Below are 13893 nucleotides of genomic sequence, written 5' to 3'. Positions count from 1 at the left end.
GCTACTGTTTGCTAACACGTTCACCATAACAACTTTATAAGGAGATAATATGTAAACATTGTGTTAAGGCTACTTTAGCTTAGCATAGAGACTGGTGGCAGGGGCAAACAGCTAGCCTGACTCTTGTCAAAGTTAAAAAATACGCTCTAAAGCTAAACCAGCAGTCTGTGTTTTAATACTGAGATACATGCTGCAACTATTGCCTGGCAAATGACAACCAGACACTTTGACTTCCCAGAGTCTTATTGTCACAGTGAGGTTTCCAGGCAACCAACAGAAATGCTGTGCAGAAGTGCTTTTTACATTTCTGTTTGTGTAATGATTAAACAAACAACATACGAGTAAGCTTTAGCTGTGGAAGATCTATTAATGAACTTTGAACTAAGTCAGTCAGCTGTTTCCTCCTTGCTTTAAATCTTTACGCTAAGCTAAGCTAACTGCCTCCTGGCTCTAGCTCCACACTCACACTCCACACTTGGTGCTCCTTTTCTGTTTGCACGTATGTGAATTAGGTAATATGGATATATTATGCCACAGTCTGCACAGTAGCTATCACTGCTATGCTGAGTACCAATCGCGGCCACCACACATAGCCAATCAATCTGTCGTCAATCTGTCGTCAATTCCTCTAATTAAAACCAAAACGCATCAGAAAAATCAACACTTGAACACACAGCATCCTGATAACAACTACCTAAAATGACTTTATGGGCATGTTTGCGCTGTGATATCACTTGCGTAATATCCTCAATCTGTTCTGTGAACTGGCCTGATAGAGTGGTATCAATCATCTCATCTTACTCCATGTAAAAAGAAGGTACAGTATGTGTCTTTCCCAAAATGTCATACTATTCCTTTACTGGTGAAATTCTTTTTGAACATCTACCTGCCTGGTTCCTTGAAGACAACAATAAAATATACATAATCACACATTTAAGTGAACTTCTTGATGTAGCGGAGTTTCAGGTAAGCAATGATGAGGAATATGAAGGTCATTGCGGTCAGAGCCATGTGATTCTCCCACAGTCCCCAGGTGGTGTACTCTATTCCCAGGTAGTCCAGATACTGCTCACCTGTACATCTGAAATAACACCAGTCAATGTTACAATCAATGTCTGAGCTGTTTGTTTTGTAGGTCATAAATGAGGCATGGTGAAGTAGCTGGATTAGAAATGTCATACTGCAGGTCTACTCACGTCAGGCCGACTGTGCTCACACTGCAGTTTGTCACTGTAGCCGACATGTTGGTGTTTCGGATCACAGCCTCGTCACAGAACTTCAAACCCACAAACTCGTTGATCTTCAAAGCCTGAGCAGAGATGACATCATCAATGAATGCTGAGCAGATATCAAAGTTACAAAATGTGCACTGTACAACTCTTTTCATTTTAAAACAGATATATATTTTATATGTTTTTAACTTAAAATTTCTATTTTATGACCATTTTTATTTTACTTTGTTTATTTTGCACCAAAATACCAAGGCAAATTATTTGCAGCAAATGAACATCCCAGTATTTTATCAGGTGCACTGGCTAGAACACAACCAATACTGAGAAAGCTGCCTACACACTGGTGAAGACACGACATACAAACATCAGAGAAAAAATATAATTTGGTGGCATCAATTCCTTTCTCTATAACTATAAACATACAGGTATTATTGCTTTCACTGCAGTCCTTCCTGTCATAACGTTCCTTTTACTGTGACTTACTGCGAGGCCGTAGCGAGGAATGCTGAAGTACTTCAGCCAGGCCAGCCAATCCATGATGCTGGGCAGGTTCACCAGGAGACCTGAGAAAATCTGAAAACACAACACAAACTCAAGGTTTTTTAACAGCTGACATTTTGACGTCACAGCAGGAAAAAGCTGCACTGACACATCTAAACTGAACAGCCTTAAACTAATGTTATTAGTGTTACCTGTGATTTTCCTGCTATCAGAAACTAGCTTTCTAGTTCAATTAATTATACTAACTTCCAACTGAGTGTACCTGAAACATATTTAGGTGCATCTCAGTGTTTTTCTGTCTCTCACCATCATGAAGACAAACGTAATGGTCATGAAAATGTTGGCAAGAGCCACGACACACTGGTCAGCTGAGATGGCCATGGTCATGGCTGTGGCTGTGTAGGCCACCAGAGTCACTGTCAGCGTGAAGATGAAAAAGGCTGCAGCTGTGGATTTAAGCCCTGAGTGAAGACACACACAAACACACACACATTTATCTAAAGATTAAACACAGAGCAATCTGCATTTAAATTCAGTATTTGCTCAAATATTGAAACCTCGAGCACTGCACAGATGAATGAGTTTGTAGATCAGTCAGTCTTACCGATCATAAAGTAGACTATACAGCTGAAGATGAGGGAGGTGATGGTGCGCAGAGTGATGTCAGACAGTATCTTAGAGAGGAAGTAGACAGACACTCTGTAGTAGCCGCTGATGTACTCATGCCTGTCACAAGAAAACACAAACAGAAATCAAATCCCAGCTCTACACACTTAATCCAAATTTATGTTGCATCATCCACACAGATTCTGTCCTGTACGACATGCTGACAGATTACATACACAAACAGTTTCCTCTCGATGATGAAAAGCTCAGCTGCAGACACAGTGCTGAAACACTGGTTGGTTGTGATGAAGAAGAGGGCGCCCATCCTGTAAGAAGAACAGCAAAACAAAACCCAATCATTATTTTCTCTCCACATTTTAACAGGAGAGAAGCACTATTTTGGAAACAGACTTGAGTACAACACCTGCATGGCTACGAGTGCAAGTGGCAATTCAGACAACAGCGACATCACAGCACAGTGCTGCTGATATTTTTTATATAATTTATATGACAGAGTTGTAAAAATAAATCAGTACCGATTCCGACTGAAAAAAGATCTCGTTTTATGCAAATTGTGCCCGCCAGGTCTGAAAAAACAAGTCCCACCTTATGCCACATCGACAATGATTTTGAGGCAACACATAGAAATGAGTGTGAACTAATTCATTTTAACGTGTGAACTAAACTTTGTGTGAACTTGCACAACACTAGCTATGACTACTTGCCCGCCAGAAGAATAGTTTAGCATTTTGGGAAATAAGCTCATTCACTGTATTGCTGAGATGAGAGGACTGATGCCACTCTCGTGTCTGTACAGTAAATATGAAGCTACAGCCAACAGTTGCTTATTTTAGCTTAGCACAAAGAGTGGAAACAGCTAGCTGGGCTCTGTCCAAAGGTAACAAAATACAAACAAGGACAAAGATTCTGTTAGTAGTCTTAAAGAAGTAGAAATCCCATAAAATCAAAACACTCACTAGTCTGCATGTACCTCAATACTGTGCTTAAGTAGAGTACATGAAAACTGTCCTTAGTTATATTCCACTACAGCTAAGTTTAACTCTAATGAGACATGTTATGTAAATTAAATAGCTTTGCCTATTATGCTAACAAAGAGTTGACTCTAAAGAGAGAGCTGGCTAAAGAACAGCCAGATTATAGTACTTAATGTGGTGTGGTCCGTATGTACGTACAGGGACTTAAAAGGTGACTGACTCCACTACAGCCCTGCACCCAATGAAAAGGAGGGACGGCTGAATAACTTGAGGCATTTAAGCCGCATTCACCACAGTCTGCCATACTGCCTATGCATTGACCATGAATATAATGACATTAGGTCCTTATATTCCACTGAAGCATGCACAAAGAGAAAGAGGGAGACCATTGAGTTTTCTGATGTGCTTCACTGGACTTGTGAGTACCAGGTTGTGCCCAATAAAACACAGTAAGAGGATTAGTTACGCAGGAATTAAAAGCAAGTGACTGGCTTATAAACCTGAACAATTGTTAGGAAACATGTTGCAATAATCAATATGCCCATGAGAGACAGCCACATGATCTAAATATTATCCCTGTGTGCACATTATGACAGATGTACAGATTATTATAGCCGTCATACTGCTGAAGTTAGACAAGTCAGCCCTGCTGCAGTGAATAGTTTTAAATTAGTATAATTTCCCTGGAAGAGGAAGAGGAGGTCTGCACCAATGAGGAAAACTGTGAGATTAGGTAAATTACTCAAATGACAGTTTAGTGATAGCTGGGTGTTCTTTTGTTTATTATTACATAATGTATTCTTTATTTTTATTTAATTATTGAAGTCATGTCTGAAATGTCTTCAAAATGTTTTAATGCCTGAATGAAGCCAAATTTAAGTGCACTGAGTCTTAAAAATTCTACATCAGCCTAAAAAAATCCACTGTGTTAGTTTTTCATTGTAGAATGATCTAATTTTTCCTCAGGTTGCTAAAAAACACAGATTCCAACATAAAACACAGAGGACATGACCTTGTTGTCCACGATAGCAACTACCACCCTCTGTGCACAGTAAATATATCAGGTTGGGTGTTCGGATGTTAAAAAAAAGCAGATTTCGGACGGCATGTGCAGCATGTACCTCAGCAGGTCTCTCACCTGTTCTGGATACCACTCTGATCGTCTTTGACCCCGAAGAAAATGGCGCCTACGATGAGGGCAAGGAAAATGTGGACTCCCAGCTGCACAGACACAAACATGAGAGACTTTAATAGAAGCAGTGACAACCATCAAGAAAGACCTGCTTGTACAATTCGCATATATTAGTCCAATATCATTTCAGTGTCTAGAAGAGCCGCACAATTAAATCATCTTATCACCATTCAAGTTACTGGAGGGCTATATTGGAAGTTAGCCACTTGGCAAGCAAAGTCTCTAGTGCGTCTGCTCTGTGGACCCAACAATGCGGAAGATCCGGGTGATTGTACACATGGGAAGTTTAACTTCTTTGGCTTCATGCGCCACTGACCAACTTTCATAGGAATGAACAGGGCCCAGTCCCCAATGCTGTGTCCAGTTCTCTTTACACATCTTAAACATCAATCACAAGGTAGCCACACCCTGAAGCATACCCTGATTTATTGTAATTTTTACTCTACGTGTGACCATAATATACAAAATGAACATCATGCTGCACTGAAGAAAACTTAAAACTAGTGATTGAAAACATCAACTCATTAGGAAAATGTTTATTGGGGTAATAAATCAAGTGAGAAGTGGGCCATGTTCTCATAGACTTCTATTAAATCAGACTTCTTTTGCAACCAGTGGAGTCGCCTCAGTTCTTCTAACTGTGGACTGTTATAAATTATTTTAGATGAATGGGGGGACAACAGAAAAGAGTGAGAAAAGTGAAAGCGACACAAGTTTTAATCCTAACAATTTACAGATTATGACGGGACTAAGCGGTTCCCAGGGTGAAGGGATAAGCTATTAAGGTTGAGCCTCTTTCACCTCATTCCCCACAGCCCTTCATGTGAAAGCGGGGCAGTGGAGTGATAGGTCATGATGCCATCATGTGATGAGTCCAGGACCGGGGCCAAGGGGCTTTGGCCAGATATGATATCAGTTCAGATCCTGGCCCTAAGAGGCAAGAGTGGGGTCACAACAGTCAGCAAAGCCGATTAACGCACCCACTCCACCTAGAGCCCCTCTTGTAGGATTATTTTGACTTATTTAGGGCCAATTAGCTGTTAATAATTCCTAAAGTGAGGAGACTTCTGACGGCATTTTGCCGCCATGGGGTGACTAATGAGAGCATTAAGTCTTGACCCCTCCAAAGTGCTGTCACTGTGTCCTGTTCAAGATGATAACAGCGCTGACATTGCTTATTTTTCTGCTTTTTTCACTTTTTGGACTGTTTGAACAAAGTAAAAGTGATATTAACATGTTTAAACTAACATAAAAACCAAAAACTGAGACGTTATCAGATCAATAATTTAGAGCTGTAGGCTTAGACCTGAGGCACATTAAAGTCACGAAAATGAGGACCTACTTAACTGTCTTGAGACTTTGACATCAGATGAATTAAATTAAATTCATTTTTTTTTTTTTTAAAAAAATTTATATACTTTATTACTAAACAGTCAGAGCTGCTCTCCTCTGGCAAACGGACAGTTCAGAAACCGTCTTGTTAGCACAAGCTAACAGAGCAGCAGTGACCAACATCCACTACCGAGCCATTAAATAGTCCCGAACAAACTCACACCAACACCGAAACATTAAACCCGTTAATAATTTACAACATTAGCTGTGATGCCAACAGTTAGCCCTGTCACTGTATGTGTGTGTGGTCGGGCGGACTACTACAGCAGGCCCAGTGCTGAGCACACATTCCTACAGTAGCAGCTACAACCTATACAGTCTGCTTTAGACTTTAAATTCATGACTGTCATATTTTTACCACAGATGATGAGTTTTGTGTTTAAAATGAGTAATGGTGATGTATACCTGGGCCACAGATGTTTGAGGGTTCAGCATGAGGTTCTGAAAGGTTCTCTTAAGAACCCAACGTAGCTGGTGGAAGAAGGAGCTGTTGTAGGTGATGGTGCGGGACTTTGAACATGAGATACACTTCTTATCCTGGACGATGCGGTCCAGCTCAGCTCTCGTGTCACTGGAGTAGCTGCTGTTCTTGTATTCCTCCACCAGGCGCTCCTCGATGCTCTGCCTGGAGCCACTGAAATCCTCAAAGTCCAAATCTGCCCAGAGGAGATACAGGAGGAACATCACAGATTGAAGTATTGTAAACAGTCTTCCCTAAAGACACCAATAATCCCATAAAGCACTGGATTAACAAAATCTTGGTCTCAGTTGTTTTCAGAAATATGTTTTAGTGTACTGTTTAGCTTTAAAATGAGATAGCTGGTCCAGCCTGGGGGAGGTGCTTGGTACTCCAGTCAACTGTCTCCAACATGGAGGCTGGCTTGTAAACTTTCTCATTTTACAGCTAAACAGTACACTAAAATGTGTTTCTGAAAACATCTTACGGGAGAAATAGACAATGCAGTAACAAATTCTTGCTTAAGACACCATATTGACAGCAGTATTCATGCTACGGTGTATGAATGGTGTTACCTTCTGAGCCGTGCACTTTGGTCATGGTCGTAGCCGTGGAGTCTCCATTAATAACATCCAGAAAGAAGTCTGCTGGGTTGTTGTGGGGCTCACAGGGAAAGCCTGAGACACAGATCACAATGATCAGTGTTTAATATCAGAACATGCTTTATCAAGTTTTTTTAATTGCCTGATTTATTTACTGCCATGTATGAGAATAACGCTGCACAACCACCTACGTTTATTTCCAGGTGACATTAGAAACATCAGGAATGGTATAACAATGTCAAATGGTATGTTGTATTGATAACAACTTTCCACATACTCACCAATGTTGGCGAAGTAGTCCAAAGCGTTTGGCGCTGGTCCGTGGTACACCATTTTACCACCCACCAGCAGAGTCAGAGTGTCAAATAGTCTGTAGATGGAGTATCGTGGTTGGTGGATGGACATGATTATTGTTCTTCCATGACTGGCCATCCTGAAAAGACACATAGTAAAACATAAACTAATATAAAAACAATAAAGATGCCTTGTAATTGCAAAAAAAAAAAAAAAGAAGTGGTAGAACAAGATTTTTGATATTTCTTATGTGCTAAGTTCTGCCTTTCTGCTGTCTTCAGTATACTGCTAAAATACAACAAATTGATTGTTGACTTCAAAAAATTAAAAGGAAATTATTTCTAATTCTTATATTAAATAAACTGAACACTGAATCAAACACAAAAGGCGCCAACAAATAAAGGATAATTACATTTCAAAGTGAAGTTTTTCTACCAATACTCTTTTTCAACTAACTTAAAAAATCTGAGTGCAATATCCCAGTCTCTCATGATGTGCTTATTGCACAAGCTGACATGGTGATGATGATAAAAAAAAAAGAAATACAAATTAAAAAACAATATATTGCACACTAGTGTGCAATACAAGTAAAGTCTGACTGATTGATTGAAGCCTATTAGGCTCGAAATGTATATTTAAATGACGCATTTAAAGCCAGAATCCTTTCCTCTGGGAAAAAAAAAAAAAAAAAAAAATCAAAGCAGTGCTGCAATACATATGATGGACAGAGACCAAAAAAGTAAAATATCCCTTCAAATAATGAGGAATTCTCTTCCTGCATCATCAAGAGCATACAGAAACAGCACCGAACAGGACCGCAAGGCCCTGAAAAGACCGGTTCATTCAGCTGAACATACTATAGGTGCTGTTCTACCCTGCCTAAAGGACGTTTACACCAGGCACTGCAAATATATGGCCGGAAGAATCATTAAAGATCCCAACCACCCAGATAATGGCCTTTTTTCCCTGTAGATACAGCAGGCCAAAACGTTTTAAATGCACAAATAAAGCAACTGAGAGATTACATTCACTGAAATTGTATTCATATAATTTCATGTTTGCCTCCGATAACACGCTGTATCGGATTGGTACTCGGTATCGGCAGATACCTAAGGTTCAGGGATCGGAATCGGTATCGGTATCGGGAAGGAAAAAGTGGTATTGGTACATCTCTAATTTCATGTGACAAATAAAATGATTGAAATAAAAAAAAAAAAAGACATATACATGTACATATAATTTTGTTTTAAGGTTAAATTACATTTCATAGGATGTAAGTGTAGTTTTAGGGCACGGATGAAGCTTAAAACTTGACTCTGAATATAACCCATTATAAAATCAGGAGAATAACAGAGAAGCTGTTTTATTACCTTTTCAACAACAGCAGGACAGAGTTAGCCGTGCTGGCGTCCAGTCCTGTGGTCGGTTCATCCAGAAAGAGAACTGAAGGATCAATAATCAGCTCCATGCCAATGTTTGTCCTCTTCCTCTCTCCTCCAGAGATTCCCCGAGTCATCTGTGTGCCCACCTGAGGAAAACACCAACATCAGTCTGTCCTGACTCTCACCTCATGTCTTGAAGGTTGGATAAGTCATTCAGACATGTGTGTATCTTTACCTTGGAGTCAGCCACCTTGGTGAGACCCAGTTCTTTAATGAGGTGGTTGACTCGAGCCTCCTTCTCACTCTGAGGCACAGAGCTGGGCAGCCGCAGTGCTGCAGAAAAACGCAGATTCTCCCTCACAGTCAGGGTGCCCATGACCACATCTTCCTAGGAAGGGAGACAAGAGCTTGAGGTCAAAGGTCAGAGACAGAGAGGATCATTTGTTTTGTAGCTTAAATCTCCACAGACCTGTTATGCAGAGAATTGTCGACCTAACAGAGTTTAGAAAGTGGCAAACTTTGTATTTAAAGCTGCTAGCACTAATCTAATGACCTCTTTTCACTTAAAGTTACAACATAGTTTTGCTGCAGTACTTTAAGAATGAACTGGGCCGTCTGCTATGCCCAGTGTTATTTGGTCCACCTCAGCACCCCTGGTTTAAAGTATGACATAAACGACAGTTTTGGTTCAGGTCCGGTCAGGCCAGCAGATGGTGGGACAATTTTGAATGGGAACGTTATCGATGAGGAGTGAAAGGAAAACTTTTGCATGGTAAGAGCATCATTTGTGTGTTTGAGAGAGCTCCTTCTTCCTGTATATGTGTAGACGGGGCCAGTTATTTGTCTCAAGAGTTGGTAGAGACCAAACCAGGGAGTGAGTAACAGACATAAATATCAGGTGGACACAAACAAGTGATCAAAACAAACAAATCAGTGCATGCAGATTTAAGTAAATGTATGAATTCAAATGCACCTGAACCACATAGCCAGAGAGGCACTTGAAGTTTGGAGGCTGTGGTGCTTTGTCAATGAGTACTTCCCCTGAGAGACCCGATGGATCCTTTCTTGCAGCCAGAATGTCCAAAAATCTTTGAACAAAAACAACACTTAACAAGCATATCGACAACAAATGCAGGTAACTATTTTGAATACATTTTCTTCTTGAAGATCTGTGTGATACTCACGAAGATTTTCCACTCCCAGTAGGTCCAAGAATTGCGTTGAGACCCGGTCTCATAATCCCACTGCAAGACAATAACACAGAGCTCTATGTAACCAGTTTAACATGAAAAAAAGAATTCAAAGGCAAAGATTGGGACATATTTAAAGGGTCTGCATTAATTCCTATGGTGTTTAATCTAAGATTTCCACATCACAATATCACTTCTGCAATTACAAATGTTAGAAGCGTGAAACAAGTGGATTAATATGATCTTTTCTCTTAACACCTTTCCTCCCTCCCTCATCCCAAATAGAATAATGTTGATGAAAGGATTTTGCAGTTGCACAGATATCATAAACATGTCTTAAATGCTGCACATACACACAAAAAAGAATCTATACTGAGGTGTAAAAACTGAAAAGCAAATCCTTGGACTTCAGAGTGAACAGTTACACAATAGCAGAAAAAGGTCAGTGATATAAAATGGAATTAAAAGACTTGAATAAAAGCCTGACAAAGGATCACGTGACAGTGTTTAATTCGCTTCCCTGGCAGACTGCTCTTTAGTGCATCAGAGAGATTATATGCAAGAAACCATGCTTAATATCATATAATTAACACTGAGATGGGAAAAGGCCCAGAAATTTGTGTGAAATTATTCATTCTTCCATGGGAAATGTCAGCTGTGTTTAAAACCATCAGAAAGAAACAAGTGTAAGAGTCCATTCACTATTGTTCTACTTTGGGTAAGGATACAATAAGCCATATTGGATTGCTTTAACTGTAACACAGTCTCCAAAATTTAGATTTATTGTAATATATATTTATAATGATCCAAAAACTATCAATTGAACTACGTGTTTCTGAAAGTCAATTTTGGCTTGTTTGCTTAGAAAATGCTCGTAATTTATTTGAGGCAGTTTTGAGTGTGTGTTTGGTTAAGTAAGAATAAATTAGCAACAATCTGTAAAACTATATCACTAAAAATTTAATTGACTTTCTACTGAAAATAATTAGAGAAAACTACAACTGCTCAATGTGCCACAGGTCAAAAATATCTATGTATTTTTGGATATTGTTTTCCACAACAGGTGCAGGATACTAACGTGTGAGGTGATAAGATGCGTACATACAGACATGACTGACAAAGATGAACAGACAAAGAGCTTTTACAATCTTTACAACTGACTTGAGGTCAACCAGTATGTCCTTGGGACTGGTTTTCCGTTTGCAGAGGAAGCCGCTCTTCAGCTGCACTTTGTATTGGATGTTATGGAAGCTCACAGTGGAGCCACACGGCTGCTTGTTCTGGTCCATGGCTGTGACGACCTTTGACCTGGTTGTCCCGTTGGTGCCGATATCTTCTATCATTGCAATGTTGATGTGATTGGCTCTCTCCATTCTCCTGTGCAGAAAACAACCATATCAGATGACACTGATCTGATGGAAATCAATCCTTTACTAATATGTTACCAACTTATGTGACACAAAATAATATAAAATCAATCAGCAATGTATATGTCAGGGTCTCACGCGCAGCAAACGTCATATAGTGTATGCTGAGGTGTAATTTTCACTGGGATAGGGCGAAAAACCTCAACTTTTCCAGGCCACTAAATGTGACTGTAATATCCCACGACTTTTCCAGGTTTTCCATGACCACGGCACCCTGTGATATACTCCAAAAAAGGCCAGAGAGGAGTCGTATATTTAATACTTTTTTGGCAGAATTTAGCCTGATGACTAACTTAGTCATTTTCCACTTTTTAAGTTATCATAGTTCCTAAATGTATGTAGAAATTGCCAATTTCTTAAACCAATGTTATGTCTTTACTATTGTTTAGAGCGTTATGTACCAAATTAATTGACCAAAAGAGGTGATGTGTTATGATCTGGGTGGCTTACAGTATCACATCAGCTAAAATAAATTCCTGGGGAAAACCCTGTGTTTAAAACGTGATGGTGGAGGAAACCACGCCAGGTACTGCGCACGCACAGCTGGTCGTGGCAAAAACCTCAGTGGGAAAACAATGTGACAGCAACACACTCAGTCCCATAAATTATTAGCAATGTTTCAACATCCAACTAGTTTTTCCGCAGTATTTTTCAAAGGGCAATAAACTATCATGCGAGTGTGAAACATGCAAATGTTCATACACATTTCTCCTTATAGGGAGCAAGGTTGAAAATACGTTTGTCTGCCTTAGGTATACAAAATATACTTAATTTTGCTAAAGACATAGATCTATCAGTGTTTATTATGGTAATATTAGTAATTCAAAATAAATATATCTCAAAATTACCGCACAGATTGAAGCAGTGGTGTTGAGTCTCTTAAAGGTATGCCTGTGAAATACTCCTTTTATTTAATAGTTTTAAAGATACTGTTAAATGAAATCCAGATGGAACTAACTTATTCTGTTTTAATAATATATCTGTCTCGTGTCTTTATTGCATGTTATAATGTTACATCATGTGAGGACATGTCATATTTTTGCTAAAAGAATTCAACATCTCCCATTTTCTGATGTACTTAAGACTTTAAAGAAAGACAGACCATTTAAGAAAAGCTTCCCATCAGCAGACATATACTGGGGTTTAAAACGTAGTTCACACTACATGACTTAAACCCTGATTTTCGACTCGTGATCAGTTAATAAGACAAAAAGTGCAATTTGAAAACAAATTAAATTTGTTCAAACTGAGCCTATTTAACCAGCAATAAAACACACAACATCTGTGTCCTTGGTATAGTTTGAAAAAAGGGAAAAATGGCTATATTTTCTGTAAGGAACTCTATAGTTTGAAGTTGTGGGTAACAGACAGACTGAAAACAGACAGAAAAAGCCAAATAAAAACTTATCTTACCAATAAAAACCACACACAAGAACCATGACTTTAGTGTCTACAGCACTGATTCTCTCACCAAAACTACTGATTTTAGTAAGAATATTTTCGTGCTCCATTCTCAATTAGATAAACCAAGTCTTGCAGAACCAAAATTTAAAACAAATAAATCACGTGTTGCAGAAATCCTCTGAAAATGATCACCACCATCATGATGTTGCAAAGTAGTGAAAAGTTTTGTGACAGTGACTTACCGAGCTGAGAGTGTGAGAAGGCTGCTGGTGCGGAGATCCTGCTGCAGCCTTCAGGAGTGCTACTGGTGCAGAGAAACTGTGCAGGCTGACTAACATCAGCTCATGACAGCAGGGACAGGTGCCTCACCATCCAGTCACACACTCAGCTGGGATCCTACCAAGCTGCACAGAGGTTTAACCCTTTATTTACTACTCACAAATACATAAATGATTAAAATGGAGACAGTCTATTTTCATACCTGTAACATTTCTGTTCAGTTTGAGAAACCTTTGGGTAGACTTATGCAACATACTACAGATGTGCAACTTATCAAAGAGAGTTTATCACAGAGAGTTTAGTTTTTATCTGTCTAATTACATTATCACTGCTTGGAAGAGCAGAGCAGACTTAAAATAATTTTGAACATAAACCAGTATTATTGCAGATTATGATGGAGTACACAAGTTGGCCAAGTTTCATGAGCTTAGTAATTCATTTCAAACTATACTTCCTCCATTTCTATTTACACTTTTTGTATTTATATGTTTCTATTGTAGCACTCCATGTTTGTTATTGCACTATATGTCTGTACCTTGTCTTGTATCTTGTCCATTGCACATTATGTTCATTTGTTAATTCTTTGGTTTTGCACCAGCACCAGGGAAACACAATTTTTTTTTCTGTGTTCTGTACTGCACTACATATGGATGAAAGACAATAAAGTCTCTTTTATTTCTTAAATGCATGGAAATCAATGACTACTGGATAGGAAAACATACCCCAACACTTAGAGCACCATGGTTTGCAAAAAAGTTAGCTAACTACACACCATCTTTAATTTGTAGTTAAAACATGCAAAACCACCAGCTTGGTCCTTCAAATAAAAAAAGAGGCATTTCTTTTATTAATAGCTGCTAACATTTAATACCCTTCAGATTAAAAGATAAATTAGAAAAACAAACTGTAAACGGTTTCATAGGCTAATGTTACTGTAGTT

General features: G+C 39.0%; 1 protein-coding gene across 1 annotated transcript; it reads right to left on the bottom strand.

Moving 5' to 3' along the window:
- Nucleotides 1–632: 632 nt before the first annotated feature.
- On the bottom strand, nucleotides 633–11433 carry abcg2d (ATP binding cassette subfamily G member 2 (JR blood group)). The gene is made up of 15 exons (XM_033624230.2): nucleotides 11005–11433; nucleotides 9838–9897; nucleotides 9627–9741; nucleotides 8889–9041; nucleotides 8642–8799; nucleotides 7259–7410; nucleotides 6951–7052; nucleotides 6324–6574; nucleotides 4473–4555; nucleotides 2576–2665; nucleotides 2338–2459; nucleotides 2040–2194; nucleotides 1716–1805; nucleotides 1197–1309; nucleotides 633–1081 (listed from the first exon to the last, which is right to left on the bottom strand). The coding sequence occupies exons 1-15, from the start codon at nucleotides 11214–11216 to the stop codon at nucleotides 934–936; spliced, it is 2004 nt and encodes a 667-aa protein (XP_033480121.1). The 5' UTR covers nucleotides 11217–11433; the 3' UTR covers nucleotides 633–933.
- Between the last annotated feature and the right edge of the window lie 2460 nt (nucleotides 11434–13893).

This window comes from Epinephelus lanceolatus, chromosome 3 (assembly GCF_041903045.1).
Source record: "Epinephelus lanceolatus isolate andai-2023 chromosome 3, ASM4190304v1, whole genome shotgun sequence".
NCBI lineage: Eukaryota > Metazoa > Chordata > Actinopteri > Perciformes > Serranidae > Epinephelus > Epinephelus lanceolatus.
Note: the sequence above shows the minus strand (reverse complement) of the source record. Positions and strands in the feature narration are given on the sequence as shown.

Coding starts and splice junctions, on each gene's coding strand:
- abcg2d (XM_033624230.2), bottom strand. CDS start 11,216: ATGGAGAGAGCCAATCACATCAACATTGCAATGATAGAAGATATCGGC. Junction 6,575..6,950: donor CAAAGTGCACGGCTCAGAAG/GTAACACCATTC, acceptor TCCTCTGGGCAG/ATTTGGACTTTGAGGATTTC. Junction 1,806..2,039: donor TTACGTTTGTCTTCATGATG/GTGAGAGACAGA, acceptor TTGTGTTTTCAG/ATTTTCTCAGGTCTCCTGGT.